General features: G+C 40.8%; 1 protein-coding gene across 1 annotated transcript in view; it reads left to right on the top strand.

Annotated features, from left to right (window-relative positions):
• Nucleotides 1-19,590, top strand: part of iqca1 (IQ motif containing with AAA domain 1) — a 161,723-nt gene that overhangs the window by 27,708 nt on the left and 114,425 nt on the right. Inside the window, exons 6-8 of the mRNA XM_059647116.1 lie at nt 6,261-6,466; nt 18,231-18,315; nt 19,439-19,552. Coding sequence (XP_059503099.1) covers nt 6,261-6,466; nt 18,231-18,315; nt 19,439-19,552 — 405 coding nt within the window. The remainder of the gene's footprint in view (nt 1-6,260; nt 6,467-18,230; nt 18,316-19,438; nt 19,553-19,590) is intronic.

The following is a 19,590-nucleotide window of genomic DNA, read 5'->3' as shown; positions in this document are numbered from 1 at the left end:
TGTTCTGCATAGGTAGTCAGTGGGAAATAGCAGAAAATCATGTCCACTTGCTAGAAGAGTCATGATTGGAAGAGTCATGATCGGACAGTCCATGCTAGGAGAGTCTTAAGCTATTTTTGCAGAATTCATAGCAGTACCCTGCCCGTCCTGACTCCAGAGGGAAAGTAAAGAAATTATACCTATTTCTGACTTTGTTTTATCCTGGTCTGCTATTTTGTCATGACCAGGCAGGAAAAACCTGTCAAAATAGTTGTAAAAGGAAAGAAGTGAGCTCAAGATGGTCGGGCTTTTGCCAGACTGCTGATGTAAATGGCTCATACAGCCTTCTGCAGGTGGTGAAATTGAGTTGTGAGGATGAGATCCAACATCCCTTTCAATCTGTTTAGTCCAGAAGTGTGCAGAACAGTTTTCATTGATATTCGAGTGTAAAAATGGGTGCTTTTAGATGATGAGCAGGTTAAGTAGGTTGGCCAAATTAAATTGCCGTATAGTGTCCAAGGAGGTACAGGCTAGCTGGATTGACCATGATAAATGTGAGTTTGTGGGGTTAGGGCCAGGGGATGGGTCTAGGTGGGATGCTGTTTGGTTTGATGCAGACCCAATAGGCTGAATGGCTTCTATCTGCACTGTATGGATTTTATGATTCTATCATTCTGGGCACTTAGCTGAATGTTCCTTTTCAGTCAAAGAATAGTGAGGTGGTTGGAAAAGTTGACCCATTGTTATTAACTTTTCCCTGGATTGTGTTCTGTGTGCAGCGTTAGTTCAGCAACTGTCTATTTTTTTTCTTTGTAGAGGCTGCATGTTTAGAGGTGCTGTCAAAGAATACGTGGCTAGTTACTGCAGTGCATCTTGTAGGTTGTACTCAGTGCTGCTACTGCACTTTGGTTGAGGGAGCAAATGTTTATGTCTAACTTTTGAATGTTGTTGAATCTGTACTGACTGAATATGATGGATTTATTTTCCCCAAAAGACTGTTGGCTGATTGTGCCTTAACATAATGAAGGACTGCAGGGGGATGTCAAACTTGGCACTATAAATTTAACATAGCCATGAATAAATCCAATTGGAAGTTTAGGAGAAAAGTTATTTCCAACAAGGGGAAGCTTGCTACCACTAGCAATAGTTGAGGCAACTAGCAAAGACATAATTAAGGTAAAGTTAAATAAAGTATAAGAACATAATATAAAGAGATGTTGGTACGATTAGTTGAAGAAAGTGTGAAGGGGCTTGTGTGGAACATTAATTCTGCCGGAGACCACTGGGCCACATGGTGCGTTTTTTGCTGTAGATACTGTCTACAAAGTAGGGCATGCTAAAATTTAAGAAAAGTCATCTCCAGATATTTTCAGGGTGAGTAATTAAGCTAGAACAGGGAGGAGCCACAGGCAGGATTAAAATCTCCCCAGGACCACCACAAAGTGTCCCCATTAACCTTTCCAGACGATGGCAAGTTATTGCTAGAATCGTAAATTAATTTCCATTGGCAGCTTCAAATTAATCCTGGATATTTCTGGATGGTTACTTGGTAATGATTAGCAGGGGAGTGGAAACAGGTTGTTTAAAATTCCACTAGCTATGATGTGGTGTGGAGACTTTTTAAAAACGTGTTTCCAACTTCTCTTCACTGACAAGTACTCCATGCGGTATTATATTGAGCCTTACAGATCAGGGAGAGGCTGTATTTGCTTCATGACCTTTGCAAAAGGAAGTTGATCTTGGGCTCAGCTGGATTACTTTATTTGGCTTCAGTACTGGTGGGCTGGGTGGTATAGACGTCAGTGCTTGATTGTTATCCAGTGACAACTAATAGAAGGTATGTGCATGAAATCTGGATGAGGGTAAAATTGGGTTCATCTGGGAATCCCATGGTGGCTGAATCAATGTATAATCTCATGTGCAAAGAATGAAAACATACTCCAGTGATGGCCAAAGTGGTCGAAATAGCTGTGGCACAAAACTGAAAATAATAGAAAGAATAATGAGCCAGTGCAAAATGCCTTGGCTGAACAAAAATTCAGAATTCCTTTGAGGTTGAAAGAGGCTTTGGTTTAGAAAGCTCATAGCCCCACACCTATTTTTCAGACATTGAATGGGCACCTCCTGTTTTGTGTGGACACCACGGTGCGCCTGGCACTATATTTTGATCTGTCTATATGGATGCAGCCCTGAGCTGATCATTATCAGTTAGCCTTAATGTGAGATTTAGGTACCTGGGTTTTATTTACCTACACTATTGAGAGGCTTTCTCCGAGGTTGTATTGTCCCACTTTGAATGTCACTGCCTTTACTTAAGAGTTACTATTTTCTGACTTTCTGGAGTTCCTATGAACTCTTATTTATATTTTACTCAACATGATGCTGATTTTTATATTATAACATCCCTACATTTATTAAATCCTCTTCTGGGTCTCTACAGTGTGCAGCTTCTGATGTCTGTATTACATTGTGTTATATATTATCATATCACTAACTTATGCATTCTCATCATACTCTTCTCCCTCCATGTTTTGTTCAACATTAGCATTTCCACTCTTTCAAAAATTTCTTCAAACTATTTAAATTCTCACCTTCTCACCCCCAAAAGTCTGAATTTCAGGTATTGAGTCTTTGTGACATTTTCACAGCTTGTCCTGAACTTGTTCACGTGTGATGTGAATGATGGTGATTTTCCACGATTTCTGTATCTTAAGGGTTCTTGCTGCAGCATCGTTGATGTATGTTTATTCTCACTAAAACCAAACTCTGTGGTAGTCTTACTCTTTTGTTGTTGCTACTTCAAATAGAATTAACGCTTATCTGTTCCTTATCAATGTTCTCATGAGAGTTCAAATACTATAAACCCAGATCTAAATGAGGGCCACTGGACTTGTAACATTAGCTCTGTATTTTCTCCTCAAATGCTATTAGTTGTGTTTTTCCAGAAATTTCTGTTTTTATTTCTGACCCATGGCTGTTTGCTTTGATGAGAACTGTACATTGTTGATGTTTTTTTCTCTGATCTAAATCTTCCAGCATGGTACCAAAGCTGACAATGTCTTTGCTCTGTGCCCGGAATTATGCAAATTCATTTTACCCTCTGGTGGTCATTCTGAATTTCTCTACCTCTCTCCTGGCCTAAAGATATGATATTTCATCTCAGGTTACATATGCCTTAACACTGGAATTTCTGCTTTGAAACCTCTGCCCATAAGTAGCTCTGCAGTTAATGTTAACAATTCAAATGTTTTGTTGAGGAGTTTAATAAAACTAAATCTCAATGCCTGTTTCTGATCATTAATGACAATTTGGCTTTTAGTGCTGTTTTGGCTTCTTGGTTGGTCTGTGAGTGATGAGGAGAACTAGTGAATGTAATTGATACCCGATTCTGCTGTTATCCAGTTGAAGTATTAAGTGGCAAGTATACATTCCCTTGAAAGTTGAATAGGTCTAGTCCCACCCTTAACTAAAGCCTGTCTAGGACACAAAAATAAAGGGCTCCATTGGTGTCTGACTATCAATTGTACACGTACGGCAGGATAATATGAAATCTTCAGTTTCTTTTGAGATGCTTGGCCACAAGTAGATTCCGGTGCACAGGCTCTACATTTGTTTATTGTGACCTCCATGGATATAACAAAGACTCTTTTCATTCATAGCTTTTGGCATTGCAAGCCTGTTATTGACAACTAAAGTTCATCTATTATACTCAAGTTCCTCTTTTGTGAATGATATATTTGGAAAAACCAGGCTGTTGACTGTATTGTGACTAACCGCCTTGTTGGAACTTCTTGATTCTTGTATCATACTATTTGATGCCACACTATGGATTGGGGTTTGTGACAGACCAGTTGAGGAGAATGCAAAGACATAGACTTCAAAATAACACTCATTTCCTTTCGTACCAAGTACTGCTACACATGGTAATCATCAATATAACAGGCACTGACTTCTAGCAGTATTAGGTAAGTATTAAACTATCTTCATGTGTTCATGTCTTTGTGCTCTCTGAGCTTTGTCTAGAGAGACTCACACTTTTTTTTCTTCTTGATGTGTCCTTCCGGTGTGATCTAACTCACCCTGCATTGTGCACCATTTATACTCTGAGGTGCAGCTCCTTGACGTCACTACGAGATTGCTCCAAGGTTCTGAAGCCATAATACAACATTTATTTTTGCTTTTTTGAGCTTCTCAAATTTCCTGCAATTTCTCAGAGACAGTAATGAATTCATGATAAATGAGAGAAATGTTTCTGCATCTCCACGAAAGACTTCAACTTGATCCACTATAGTTTCAGATAATGCATCAGCAGTGATCTGTGATTTCCAATTCGTAGACTGTCATTTAATCATAACAACCTGAGGCTGAACTCTAAGCTGTAACGGCATTTGGACTATATCTCCTTGCAATCTAATTGTGTAAATATTGGATTGTGGTCTGTCTCGATTTTAAAATTCAATGCCGTCTAGAAATCTGAGAAACATTCACAACCCTGTGGTTATGGCTAAACACTCTTGTGTTATGGTTGTGAAGCATTGTTCTTTGTTTCAGTTAATGCCCTGGATGTGAAATGTACAAGCTTCCTGCTACCATTATCCTGAACCAAATAATAGAGGTGTAATGTTATACATAATTCTCTTAAAGTTGCATCTGCATCCATTACTGATGATGACCTTGGATTGTAATAAGCCAATGGACCTGAAGAAATCAATTTTGTTTTTATCTTCAGAAACGCTAACGTCTGCCTCAGACTACAAAGCCATCATTGACCTCTTCGAAAAAGATCTCTTTAAAGGTGCATAGTTATAAACCAAATTTCGAATTAATTAATCTATTTTGTTGACCATTTCTGGAAATGGTCAGACAGTATCAAAGTTCTTTGTGGGAATGCCCTTCTTGACTTTTCCTTTCTACCATCCACCATGATTCCACTCTCTTGAATTATATGGCATAAGAGTGTAATTCTTGTGCTTGTGAATTGACATTTTATATTCAGCATAAAGCTGCATTCTACCATGCTTTCAGAATTTCATAAACTCTACAACAATGTTATGCCATACTGTTGATAAGTATGTAATCCATATGACAAATTACTCCTTTGTTACCCCCTAGGATTTCAAACATAGCATGATGAAATATTTTGAGAGCTCATGGTATCCTTAAAGTCACACTATTATTATAAAATTATCCAAAAAATTCTGATGGATGTGTTTAACAACCTTGAGAGTCAAAAACAACTGTTAGCATCAAACTTCACAGAGTATGCTACTGTTTTTAGTTTTGCCAGACTATAACCCACAGAGCACATTGTGTGGCCTTCTCTGCCTCATTCAGTTGTGAGGTCCACACGTGACCTGAGCGCACAACAGGGCTTGGGAACCATTGCCACCCATGAACACCAATTTGTTGGCTTTGTTGCCCTAACACTGTTTATAGGTATACTGAAATTTTAGGTTTGTTTTAATAAACAAAGTAAACTGTTTCACAAAAAGGAATCCAAAATGTGAATGTTACCTTCCTTAAAGTGTTGTCGGATGGATTAAATTTTGGAAGTCTTTTTATTGTAGTTTGTTGACATTTGTGATTTATAATACATAGTCATGTGAATACATTGTGAATCTGTGTGACAATGAAATTACTAAATTCATCATGTGTTATGCAGAAAACCCGTAAATTGTTAGATCTGAAGTGCAGCACTCCTGGGCGCCTGGCTGAATTTGACTGAGACTTCTGGAAGTAAAATTGTGGTTTTTGTTTGGCACGCGTTTGAAAACGTTGCTTCTTTATTTGTTTACTTCTAACCACACTAATGTAAATGTACACAACAAACACAGAAGGATAAATATTTTGGAAGTAGTATTTCAATGCTAAGTAGTGTTACTAAATTCTCTGTTCCGATCTTTAGGCCCCCGTCCGCTCACTGGATTTACAATAACTTTCATTTTCTTAATTTGCTTTTGTATGCTTTTCTTTCTTTATCTAATTTAGTTTCCTTTTGTAATATTAATTGTTTGTCCCATATTTAAATTGAGATATTTTCTTTTCCGAGCCAATCTCTTTCAGCTCTCAGTTTTGCACCTGTGACAGGGTATCCAGCTCAAGAGATGTGGTAGGGCAATTTCAAGCATAAAATTAAGTGATTCCCAAGAATCTGTTCTGAAAGTTATTTTTCTGGGAGGCATTGATATTCTCTGTTTTGTTGTCAGACGTATATGCCAGTGCTAATATTGCAGGCTTGATTACAAACATTATCATTACAGAAAGTTGATTTCTTTTCTCAGGCGCCACCACCCAATTTTGAACAGCCAAGCCCTGCTCAACTGCAAGTTCAGAAAACAGCTCTGCAGCGGCATGTAGTGCAGGAAGTACATGAGGTGGAATATCAGAAAGCTTTGATTTCTCTAAAAGAACAAGTTCGAGCAGTGGAGGGAATGGATATTAAGGAAACTCTGCAAGAGAAGATCCGACAATGGTTTGTTGAGTGTCGGTAAGGGGAACAGATTCATGAATTTTCTAGAGTCATCCAAGCTTCTGTTTAAGATCTTGTTTAAATTTAGCCACAATTGGATATGTTATGTTTAAATTCTCAGTACTTAACCACACTATCCTTGGTCAATATTGTTGTAATTCTTAAACATGTGGTATCAACACTATCGCATATCAAAAGCATGAGATGAATAACATTTAGTTTTCGAATGCTGATGACACTTAGCTCCATCTCGCCACTACTTCTCTTAACTCCTTCTACTTCTGCTCAATTATTAGAATGCCTATAGCTGCTTTTCATATACAAACTTGCTGGAGAAACTCAGCAGGTCTTCACTGGACATGAAATGATAACTCTTTTTTTTCTCCACAGATGCTGCCAGTCCTGCTGAGTTTCTCCAGTGAGTTGTTTCCATTGAAGTTCTTACACCTTGTTTGGGATGAGATTAAGGGCTGCAGTGTGGGTGACCAACTGACTATTGTACCATTGATTGGGGCTTGAATATTGAAGGATGTAGCACAAGAAGTAAGGGTAGGAAGCTCAAATATGTTGGGATGGGGTAGGTTATTATTGGCATTCACACAATGCAGAGGATCGTTGGTATTGACACAATAGGCAGCTTCTGTTCAGGCAACCAGGATGTGACATGAGTTAGGGTAGAGATGAGAAATGATAAAGGCTAGAAATCACTGATAGCAGTGGTGTATATGTCCTGAAATATAATGGGAGCTGGTCAAGAGAGGAGTGGTGATAATCATGGTGATTTTAATCTGCATATAGATTGGAAAGGCTGGAAGTGCAAAGGGTGCCTAGATAAGGAGTTCACTAAATGTTTTTGGATAGTCCCTTGCAACAGCATGTTCCGGAGCTATCTAAAGACTAGGCCATACTAGACCTGATATCATGCAATGAGATTGAATTAATGACCTCCGAGTGAAGGGATCCCTATCTATTAATGATCATAACGCTTTTAGATTTTGCATTCAGTTTGAGACAGAGGAGTGTGTATGAGATTATTGTTTTAAAAACTTAAGTAAATCCAATTATGGGGGTAAGAAAACTAAAGTGAATTGACAAATTAAGTTAAAGGATAGGTCAAGAGAGATTCAGTGGAAAACAGTTATGGGAATACTTCAGAATTTGCAGAACCGATACATTGCAACGAGTAAGAAAATAACCTAAGGATGAATGCATCATCCATGACTAACTGGAAAATTTAGAAACAGTATCTAAATTAACAAAAAAGCTATGCAAAGAGAGGCAGTAAAAGAAAAGATTAGAGAGAACTTTTGTTTTTAAAAAAGCAAAGAATGATTAAAATAATCAGTGAGGGGAGAAATTTGAGTATGTGGGGAAAGACCCAGAAGTAACAAATAGAAGTAGTAAACCTTGCAATAAGTATTGGAAAAAGAAAAGAGTTAACAATATGATGTTGGTGTTATGGAAAGTGTATTGTTTCTTGCAAGGGTTATCAAATACAAAGCTAGGGGCAAAAACGGGAGTTGCTGAAAAAGCTCAGCCAGTGTGGCAGCATCTGTGAAGAGAAATCCAAGTTAACGTTTCTGGTCTGGTGACCCAGTGAGGAAGGCTGACTAGACTTGAAGCGTTAACTCTGATTTCTGTTCATAGATGCTGCCAGGCCTGCTGAGCTTTGCCAGCAACTTCTGTTTTAGTTTCTGGTTTATAGCATCTGCAGTTGTTTCAGTTTGTACAAAGCTGGGGAGGTTATGCTTCGGTTATAATCAGGGCACTTGAGACCATATTTGGAGGACTATGGACTCTATTGGTCAACAAATGTAAGAAATGATGAAAACACATTAAAAAACAGTTCAGAGAAAGTTTATCAGGTTAATGTCTGAAATGGATGAGTTGTTTTTTTTTTCTCGCTTGTGGGACATGGGCATTGCTGAATGGCCAGCATTTATTGCCCATCCCTTCTTTGATCTTGAAACAGTGGCAGTGAGCTGCCTTCTTGAACCACTGCAGTCCAGGTACAGTAGATAGGCCCACAATGCCCTTCTGGAGGGAATTCCAGGATTCTAACCAGTGACTGTGAAAGAACGGTAACATGTTTCCAAGTCAGGATGGTGAGGGGCTTGAAGGGGAACTTGCAGCTAGTGGCGTTCCCATGTATCTGCTGTCCTTGTCCTTCTGAATGAAATTGCTTTTGTGTTGGGACCTGCTGTCTAAACATCTTTGATAAATTTCTGCAGTGCATCTTGTAGATAGTACATACTTGATGCTATGGAGCATCAGTAGTAGAGGGAGTGGATGTTTGTGGATGTGGTATCTGTTAAGCATGCTGCTTTACCCTGGATGGTGTCAAGCTTTTTGAGTGCTTTTGGAGCTGCAAGCGAGTGGGAAATCCTCCATCACACTCCTGACTTGTGCCTGTACCTGGTGGACAGGCTTTAGGGAATTGGGAGTTAAGTTAATTACAATGGTGTTCCTAGCTTTTGACTTCCTCTTGTAGTCATTGTATTATATGGTGATTTTTCTGGTCAATGGTAACCCTAAGGACATTGATAATGAGGGATTCATGATGGTAACAGTAGTGATTGTAACAAGACCACCTAGAATATGAGTTCCGTGATTGAGGCTTTAATGTGGTCCAATCAGGGAGCCCTGGCTGATAGATATAAACGGGAGTGTCAGAGGCTCTGTTCAAGCTAAGACCTAGCATTGTGGGAGCTGGATCAGTGTAAAGGACTCTCCACATGTAAGTAAAGGGTAAATTGATGAGGGAATACCATCTTCAGCAGTTATTTCAGTAACACTACTGAATGCCAAGGGACAGTGATTAGATTGTCTGTCTCTTATTGGTGATGGTCATTGCCTGCCATTTGTATGGCATGAATGTTACTTGCCACTTTGTCAGCCTAAACCTGGATATTGTCTAGATCTTGTTGCATTTGAACATAGACTGCTTCAGTATCTGAGGAGTTGCGAATAGTGCTGAACATTGTGAAATCATTGGCGAACATCTCCACTTTCGACTTTTATGATGGAGGGAAGGTCATTGATGAAGCGGCTAAACATGGTTGGGCCGAGGACACTACCCTGAGGAACTTGTCTTGTGAGGAAAGGTTGGACAGGCTAGGCTTATTTCACTACAGTAGGAGATGACTTGATTTAACCATAAATGGCCCTGAAGGATCTTGGCAGGGTAGATGTGAAGATGATGTTTCCCTCTGTGGGACAATCTGGAGCTAGGATTCATGCATTAAAAATAAGGGGTCTCCCATTTAAAACAGAGATGCAGCAAGATTCTTGTGTTCAAAGGATCATAAATTCTCTTCCTTAAACACTGATGGAAGCAGTCTTTGAATATTTTTAAGACAAAAATGAATAGATTCTTGGTAATCAAGTGAGTGAAAGGTTATCAGTCATAAGCATGAATGTGGAATTGAGTTGACAGTCTGATCGTCCATGATCTTGTTAAAGGGCGGAGCAGACTGAGGCTGATTTGGTTTGATTTTAAGACAGAATATAACGTGCATTCATCCACAACACACAATAGCTGAAGTTCTTTGTGATTTCTGAATAAACTAACTCTATTAAAGGATGCGATAATGTACATTTAATTTTGAACAGTTCAGATTGCGTTCTACATGAGTGGGTTTCATTGAAAATTTCAGAGGCGCCTCAATCTCTCACCCAATACTCATTAAAAAAAGCCAAAATAACTGGAGAAAATTATATTGACTGATCTCTGTCCATTGCGGGTGGATGCCTTTTGTCTTTTGAATTGCAACGTATGAGTAGGTTACGAGAGTTCAGTGAACAAAAATCAGCTGACCATGAAGCTGTACATTTTTCACAAAATAATTATTGAACATATTCTCTTCCTTCATCAAATTTGTAAAGAACTTGAAACTGGCTTATGTTACTGTTTGCCAAATTCAATGCTAGCAGGTGAGAGTGAATCTGGCTGTATAAGTTTTAAATAGTATAAAGATGGAATTGCAGTGCTTAGGTATGTGAATATTGCAGATTCACACAATGTAAAACATTTTGATGGTTGGAACATTTAACTTTTGAGGCTGCTTAGACGTTGCACAGTTACGTTAAATAACAAGTGCACAGTAATGAAAAGCAGTTTGTCAAGAATAGTTATTTCAGTGTTTTCCCAGTCACAGCGAAAGAACATATTAGAAAATTAGGCCAGTCTGAAGATTAGAACATTAGTGTATTGTTGATTCTTTATCCTCATGAATCTGAGTCAGTAATTGGTCATATTTTTATCAATTTCCTGCCTACTCATTAATTCAACTTTATAGACCAGGATGTTATGCAGAATATAAAATGCTGTTACACAAGAGGCTTCCTGAGAAACTTAGTCAACCATGAAGATTCTATACAAGACTTTCAATCTGTTTATAGAATAAAGATTACAGCTTCAAATGTGGCCTGAGGAGTACTTGGAGAAACCTGTTACAAGTTTTATGTTTGCTGTATTTAAGACTGCTCTGATATTGATGATGTTGATATATTTAATCAAGATGTAGAACAAATACAAAAATACCTGAAACAGTGGAAATGGTGAATTCAACACACCTAACTGATACACTTCACAAAATTACATGAAAATATTGAAGCTGGCATGAGTCTGAATTGACTTAGATTTTTAGTGATGCAGAAATTGTGTACAGTGTGAAGCCTTAAAAGACAAAAGATCCTGAAAAGGAATTCCGTGGAGAAGAGGAAATAACTTACATAAGTATCTTTTTGATACATTGATTGAATTTATTAGAAGGCAGGCTGTTGCACTGAATAAGAGGTTTTGCAATTGCAATTCTTCACTCTAATCAGTAAAAATAGAAGGTAAGTCTTCAAACTGAGATAAGGAGTTTATTTAATAAATTATTTTATGCTTAATTGTACTGAGGCCCAGTCATCTAGTCTGCTATACTTTGTGAGACTTTTGTTTACATTTGTAGATATTGTTAATGAATAGAAGTAAAAATATTACTTTTCTTTACTTCCTGAGTTTGTGCATGTTGTTTTATATTTCATTTTTTGAAGTTCATGCCACAAGCATTGTCCCATATTGCATTGTATTCCTACGCCCTTCATGTACGGATAATAAAACTTCTACGGTATATCTTTCCTTAATAGTGGACCAAAACTGCACACAGTACTTCAGCAGTGGTTCCACTAAAGCTCCATGAAATTTTAATTTGACTTCCTATTCTTGTCCTCTCGTTCTCTACCAATAAATGCCAAATGTGCCATTTAACTTCCCGATTGCTTACTATACGTACTTTTTAACTTTGTGTTCCTTGTATGAGTGCCCCAAGTTTATAAATGTTGTGCTTCTTACTTCCCAAGTGAATAAGCTGACACATCCCCACTTTAGACTTCATGTGCCATCTTGTTGTCTACTCACTTAACTACCTCCTGTTTCACTTTGCAGTTTCTTTGTGCTCTTAGGTGTTCACATCTAATATTGTATGATTTGCAAATTTAGTTACATTTCTTTCTATGCCTCCTCGGCTATTAGTATACATTGTAGATAGCTAAGGTCACATCATTGATCCTAGTGGCACCACACTATGGAGAGCCATCACAGACCAGTAAAAGACAGATTACACATAGCACGTCTAATTGAATGTTTTGTTGAAGTAACAAGGACGGTTGGTGAAAGAATTGCAGTTGATGTTATCCACAGATTTCAATACAGCAGTTAACAAAGTACCACGAAAGGTAGATTAATAAAGTTGAAGCTCATAGAATGGAAGTGTCAATATTCTAAGGACACTTAAGGACAGAAAACTTAAGGAGTAAATGAATATTTTTCGGATTATTAGATGGCAGGCAGTGATGTTTCCTAAGATTCCATGTTAGGACCACTGATCTGTATAATTCACTTGGAATTTGGTATACAAAGTAAAATTTCATAATTTGCTGATGGGAACAAAAACTTCAAGGTGTAGGAAACAAATGGATGTTAATCAATTACAAACAGAACATCAGCTAACAGAATGAACACACAAGGCGAAAATGGAATTTAACACTGACAACTGTGTGGTGATATATTTTGGCAGGTGGGATATGGAGAGGCAATGTAAATGTAATGGCACTGTCCTAAAGAGTGTCGTAGAACTTAATGTGCCTGTCCCTGTATCTGTATTGATAGTGTAAGTAACTGTTATGTCCACAAGACATAAAATAATCGAAATTGTATAAACAAAGTTATACTTCTGTAAATAATGGTGAGGTTTTTCATTTTGAACCAATAAAGGAAAGATCAGGGCACTTTCCAGCAAGTATGTAGTTTAGTAACTGAGATCGCAAGAACTGCAGATGCTGATGCCAGAGACAACAGTGTGGAACTGGAGGACCACAGCAGTCCAGGCAGCATCAGAGGAACTGGAAAGCTGACATTTCGGAATTTTGGAAGATGGGTCCAGACCTGAAATGTCAGCTTTCCTGTTCCTCTGATGCTGCCAGGCCTGCTGTGTCCCTCCAGCTCCACACTTTATTGTCCATGAAATTAAATAAGGTGTATGTCCAAAGCCGCTGGGCATTGAGTCGCAGAAAGGAATCGAGAAGATAATGGAATGCTGGCCTTTATATTGAGAGGAATAGAGGACACAGAAGTTCTGCTGCAGTTATTCAAAACCCTGGTTAGATCCCACTTGGAGCACTGTGAGCATTTGGCCACCGCACTTTCAGAGGGTTATGGCTGGGGTGAACAAGAAAGATACCTGCTCTTCAGGGGTTAAGTTATGAGGAGAAATATATGAATAAAGCCTAATTTCTCTGGAATTTAGAAGGTTAAATGGTGATTTAATTAAAGCCTTTATCTATTAACAGGAAAAGACGCTGATAAGGATAACTCTTTCCATGGGTTGGAGATTGTAGAATTGGGTGAAGGGTGGGCATGGTCTAAATGTTAGGGCCAGACTAAGCAGGAGAGATGTTAGAAAGCACGCGCACACACAAAGGATGGTAGAGGTTTGGAACTCTCTTCAACAAATGACATTTGATACGCGATCAATTGTGGGCTTTAAATCTGAGATAAATAAATTTTTGTTTAACAATGGTATTAAGGGACATGGGACAAAGGCAGGTGTATGGAATTAGGCCACCGATCATCTATCATATCATTGAATGGCTGAACAGGTTTGAGAGGCTGAATAGCCTACGCCTGTTCTGTGCTCCTATAAAAATTGACTTAGCTGGACTGAAATGGCTGCTACTGATCGTATCATTTTCAAGTCGGCTCCAGAAATTTCAAGCAGTATAATTACAAGGACGTAGCTAAACCGTGACCTTTGTGAAACCTTGCAACTATTGTTATTGGGTCACAAGTACAGCCAAATAAAAGGTAGTACCAACCTTCAGTCTGAAAAACAAAGAAATATAATTGATAGTCAGTAAGTCTACAGAGACACTAGTAACAACCGTCTAGCTCCATAAGCTAAACAATGAATTTTGACTAAAGGTGCAGAGTTGGCTTTCATAATCCAACTGACTCATTCCTGGGCAAAGTTGCATCAAAATTCCTCTGGTGTTTGAAGCGCTTTAATTTAAATTCCTGAATGCTTGTTTTGGTCTGCTTTTTTTAAAGCTTCCAGTCTGGATAAATTGCCATGAACTTAGCTAACAGTCTGTTCAAGTCCCCATGAACCCTATTTCCAGAGGATTCTTCTATTTGCCCGCAAAGCAACTTTATATCAACACAATCTTGTTATGTCATCCACCACGTGAAATGAATTCTGCAACTCTTGCCTTCAGCGATCTGAACATGCCAGAACACAAACTGCTGAATGAACGAACCCTCACTGGACATTAATATTTACATGAATTGCAAGAAAGACAAGGGAGAGTGTATGTGTGAGTGATAATGGGAACTGCAGATGCTGGAGAATCCAAGATAATAAAATGTGAGGCTGGATGAACACAGCAGGCCCAGCAGCATCTCCGGAGCACAAAAGCTGACGTTTCGGGCCTAGACCCTTCTTCAGAGAGGGGGATGGGGTGAGGGTTCTGGAATAAATAGGGAGACAGGGGGAGGCGGACCGAAGATGGAGAGAAAAGAAGATAGGTGGAGAGGAGAGTATAGGTAGGGAGGGGATAGGTCAGTCCAGGGAAGACGGACAGGTCAAGGAGGTGGGATGAGGTTAGTAGGTTGGAAATGGAGGTGCGGCTTGGGGTGGGAGGAAGGGATGGGTGAGAGGAAGAACAGGTTAGGGAGGCAGAGACAGGTTGGACTGGTTTTGGGATGCAGTGGGTGGAGGTGAAGAGCTGGGCTGGTTGTGTGGTGCAGTGGGGGGAGGGGACGAGCTGGGCTGGTTTTTGGATGCGGTGGGGGAAGGGGAGATTTTGAAGCTGGTGAAGTCCACGTTGATACCATTGGGCTGCAGGGTTCCCAAGCGGAATATGAGTTGCTGTTCCTGCAACCTTCGGGTGGCCTCATTGTGGCACTGCAGGAGGCCCATGATGGACATTGTCATCTAAAGAATGGGAGGGGGAGTGGAAATGGTTTGCGACTGGGAGGTGCAGTTGTCTATTGCGAACCGAGCGGAGGTGTTCTGCAAAGCGGTCCCCAAGCCTCCGCTTGGTTTCCCCAATGTAGAGGAAGCCACACCGGGCACAGTGGATGCAGTATACCACCAACCTCCGGATACAATGCATCATCCTCCGACACTTCCGCCATTTACAATCCGACCCCACCACCCAAGACATTTTTCCATCCCCACCCCTGTCTGCTTTCCGGAGAGACCACTCTCTCCGTGACTCCCTTGTTCGCTCCACGCTGCCCTCCAACCCCACCACACCCGGCACCTTCCCCTGCAACCGCAGGAAATGTTACACTTGCCCCCACACCTCCTCCCTCACCCCTATCCCAGGCCCCAAGATGACATTCCACATTAAGCAGAGGTTCACCTGCACATCTGCCAATGTGGTATACTGCATCCACTGTACCCGGTGTGGCTTCCTCTACATTGGGGAAACCAAGCGGAGGCTTGGGGACCGCTTTGCAGAACACCTCCGCTCGGTTCGCAATAAACAACTGCACCTCCCAGTCGCAAACCATTTCCACTCCCCCTCCCATTCTTTAGATGACATGTCCATCATGGGCCTCCTGCAGTGCCACAATGATGCCACCCGAAGGTTGCAGGAACAGCAACTCATATTCCGCTTGGGAACCCTGCAGCCCAATGGTATCAATGTGGACTTCACCAGCTTCAAAATCTCCCCTTGCCCCACTGCACCACACAACCAGCCCAGCTCTTCCCCTCCACCCACTGCATCCCAAAAACAGCCCAGCCTGTCTCTGCCTCCCTAACCTGTTCTTCCTCCCACCCATCCCTTCTTCCCACCCCAAGCCGCACCTCCATTTCCTACCTACTAACCTCATCCCACCTCCTTGACCTGTCCGTCTTCCCTGGACTGACCTATCCCCTCCCTACCTCCCCACCTATACTCTCCTCTCCACCTATCTTCTTTTCTCTCCATCTTCGGTCCGCCTCCCCCTGTCTCCCTATTTATTCCAGAACCCTCACCCCATCCCCCTCTCTGATGAAGGGTCTAGGCCCGAAACGTCAGCTTTTGTGCTCCTGAGATGCTGCTGGGCCTGCTGTGTTCGTCCAGCCTCACATTTTATTATCTTGGAGTGTGTATGTGTGTTGCTGTGGGTCATTTTAAAACAAATGACGTCGTGAATGGTGAGTAGTACGAGAGTTCAGTCTGCCTGTGCCTCCGATCTGTTATACAATAATTAGCATTTGGCATCTTGAGTTTCATAAAGAGAATTCTGAGTATAGAAGCAGGCAAGTTATTACAAAGGAGTTGCAAAATCATAAGGGACCTGGATATAGTACATCATGAAAAACCATCCTTGGTTTAAGAACATAGAGAACCAGAAGACACAGTTTTAAAGTGCTTTCTTAGTGTAAGGTCAAGAAAATTTACTTCACATGGCAAGTAGTTACGTTCTGGCAATGTTGTGGAAGCAGGTTCAATTGAGGAATTCTAGAGGGCATTGGATGCTGTAAATTGGACACAATTCTGAGGAAATAGCAGGAGTTTGTTACCAAGCTAAAATGCTCAGAGAGTCAGTACAGGCATGATGGGATGAATGGTTCACTTCTGCATCATGACAATCCTGTGATTTTGTTATATCGATAAAATTCTAATTAGACTCCAATTAGGGCATTGCATCCAATTCTGGACACCACATTTTTTGAAAGATTGTGAGTCATTGTGTCATATAACAGAAACAGGCTTTTCGGCCTACTATGTCTATACTGACCAGTAAACCCCAAACTACACTAATCCCATTTGCCTACACTTGGTTCACAGCCTTCTTTGCCCAGCATTTTAAGCACTCATCCAAACGTTTCTTATATGTTGCGAGAGTAGAATTGTGGAAAAATTCTCATCAGTAATTTCAAGAGGAAATTAGATGAGAACTCCGAGATCAACTCTTGCGCAAAACCAAGGGGATAGGGTAGAACTTTGGAACTGAATTGACTGCTTTATAGAAAGCCAACATAGAGTCAATGGGTTTGATAGCTTCCCTTTGTCTTGTAATGGCTCTGACGCTATGCCATACTGTCAATATGACACTGCTATTTTCTACACAAAGTGAGATACAGCCAACAGTTCTGGAGCCACTTGACCCAATGCTGCTGTCTTTAATGAGGTGGCAGCACCAAATGTACCTCTGCCCTCTCCATCTGAATAGGCAGGAGGGCTGGGCTCTCAGACGTTGTTCATTCCCAGAAAACAGCACATCTACAATCCAACCCCACCACTAAAGACATTTTTCCAACCCCACCCTTGTCTGCCTTCCGGAGTGACCACTCTCTCCGGGACTCCCTTGTCCGCTCCACACTCCCCTCCAACCCCACCACACCTGGCACCTTCCCCTGCAACTGCAAGAAGTGCTACACTTGCCCCCACACCACCTCGCTCACCCCTGTCCCAGGCCCCAAGATGACTTTCCACATCAAGCAGATGTTCACCTGCACATCTACCAATGTGGTATACTGCATCCACTGTACCCGTTGTGGCTTCGTCTACATTGAGGAAACCAAGCGGAGGCTTGGGAACCGCGTTGCAGAACATCTACGCTAAGTTCGCAATAAACAACTGCACCTCCCGGTTGCGAACCGTTGCAACTCCCCCTCCCATTCCTGAGACGACATGTCTATCCTGGGCCTCCTGCAGTGCCATAATGATGCCACCTGAAGGTTGCAGGAACAGCAACTCATATTCCATTTGGGAACCCTGCAGCCCAATGGTATCAATGTGGATTTCACAAGCTTCAAAATCTCCCTTCCCCCCCACTGCACCCCAAAATCAGCCCAGCTCGTCCCCACCTCCCTCATCTGTTCTTCCTCTGACCTATCCCCTCCTCCCACCTCAAGCCGCACTTCCATTTCCCACCTACTAACCTCATCCCATCCCCTTGACCTGTCCGTCCTCCCTGGACTGACCTATCCCCTCCCTACCTCCCCACCTATACTCTCTCCACCTATCTTCTTTTCTCTGCATCTTTGGTCCGCCTCCCCCTCTCTCCCTATTTATTCCAGTTCCCTCTCCCCATCCCCCTCTCTGATGAAGGGTCTAGGCCCGAAACATCAGCTTTTGTGCTCCTGAGATGTTGCTTGGCCTGCTGTGTTCATCCAGCTCCACACTTTGTTACATCCAATTTTTACCTTCTTGCATACTCCAAGATATTAACACTTGGTTAATTTGGAGAATTGTTGCTACTTTTTAAGTGCTGACATTTGTTTCTTCAATCCAGAAACACAACTGGGAGATTCCCTGATTTCCCTGATGCAGAGAAAGGAGGTTCCGCAGCTATTTTTGCTTCAAAGACTCCACAAGAGGTAATTTTCTAGATTTACTGAAGTGTTGTGTTCAGGTATTTGTTGTGATACAATTCAGGCTAAAGACTGGAATTGTTTAAATAGCCAGTATGTTGACTTTTGTTATTGTGTTTTACCATATAACTTAAAATTCAACATGCATGCAGATATTATCAGTGGCATCAATCGGCAAGCTGTAGCTTTCAAGTTAGGACATTAAGGAGAAGAAAAGGTCGTCCAAGTTTCTTGCTAACTATTTCTACCCAGTAAACCTTGTTGAGAATAGCTTGCAGCTTTGAACCAGTGATCCCGTGATCAAGATAGAGCTTTCATTCTGTTGCACGTTGTTGCCATTTCTAGATTGTGTAACTTTTTATCTGAATTAAGATGGGAACTTCAATATACAGTTCTAGTGCTGTACTGGATTGGTTATTGTACATTTAAATTCAAACATTACAAGAATTTATTGGCCCCAAAATTTACAGGGAATTGAAAATAGTGCAGGGGAAGCCAAAAAGTGTCAAAGGTCCCAGCAAAGCTGTGGATGCAGAGATCCTGCCAACATTAATCAGAACCATCTTAACGTTCATAATAAAGACAGAAAGTGCTGGAGAAAGTCAGCAGCTCTGCCAGAATCTGTGGAGAGAGAAACAGTGTTCACATTTCAAGGCTGATGTGACTCCTCTTCAAAACTGTAGTAATTTTGATGTTATCCTTTTCACATGAGTTGAATGGATAGCTTGGGAGTGGGGAAGATAGCACTGTCGGTACAGATGTGATGGCATTTTCTCAGTAAATCAAGTGAAGCATCCTTTCATTTCTTCGGTTTAGCTGGAATTTAAAAACAATGACATAGCCATCTTACGAATGTTGTATTTGTAACAGTATCTTTTGAGACATGGTAATAATAGCAGCCAGCATGAAAAATGCATAATATTAGCATTGAATGAAGGTATTTGACTAACAATGCATACCTAGTTAATATGCTTCCGTGTTTCCATGCATTTTGCTTGAAGGGGGACAGAATGCTCACTCTTGCTTTTTGTTCTTCTTCCTTTCTGCATGGTCTCTAATCTTGTTTTTAAAAAATCAGGGTTTTTAAAGAAGTTAACTTGTGCTTTAATAACTTACCCACTTTACTCAGGTGCTTCAAGAATTTGCTGCACAAGGTGGAAGGAGAAAGAAAAAGAAAGAGAAAAAGGACAAAAATGAGGAGAAGAAAAAGAAGAAAAAAAAGAAAGTGAAAGCCAATAAAGAGGTAATGTTCCATATGTGAGGCTGGATGAACACAGCAGG

The sequence above is a fragment of the Stegostoma tigrinum genome, chromosome 7 (genome assembly GCF_030684315.1).
Source record: "Stegostoma tigrinum isolate sSteTig4 chromosome 7, sSteTig4.hap1, whole genome shotgun sequence".
In the NCBI taxonomy this organism is placed as follows: domain Eukaryota; kingdom Metazoa; phylum Chordata; class Chondrichthyes; order Orectolobiformes; family Stegostomatidae; genus Stegostoma; species Stegostoma tigrinum.
Note: the sequence above shows the minus strand (reverse complement) of the source record. Positions and strands in the feature narration are given on the sequence as shown.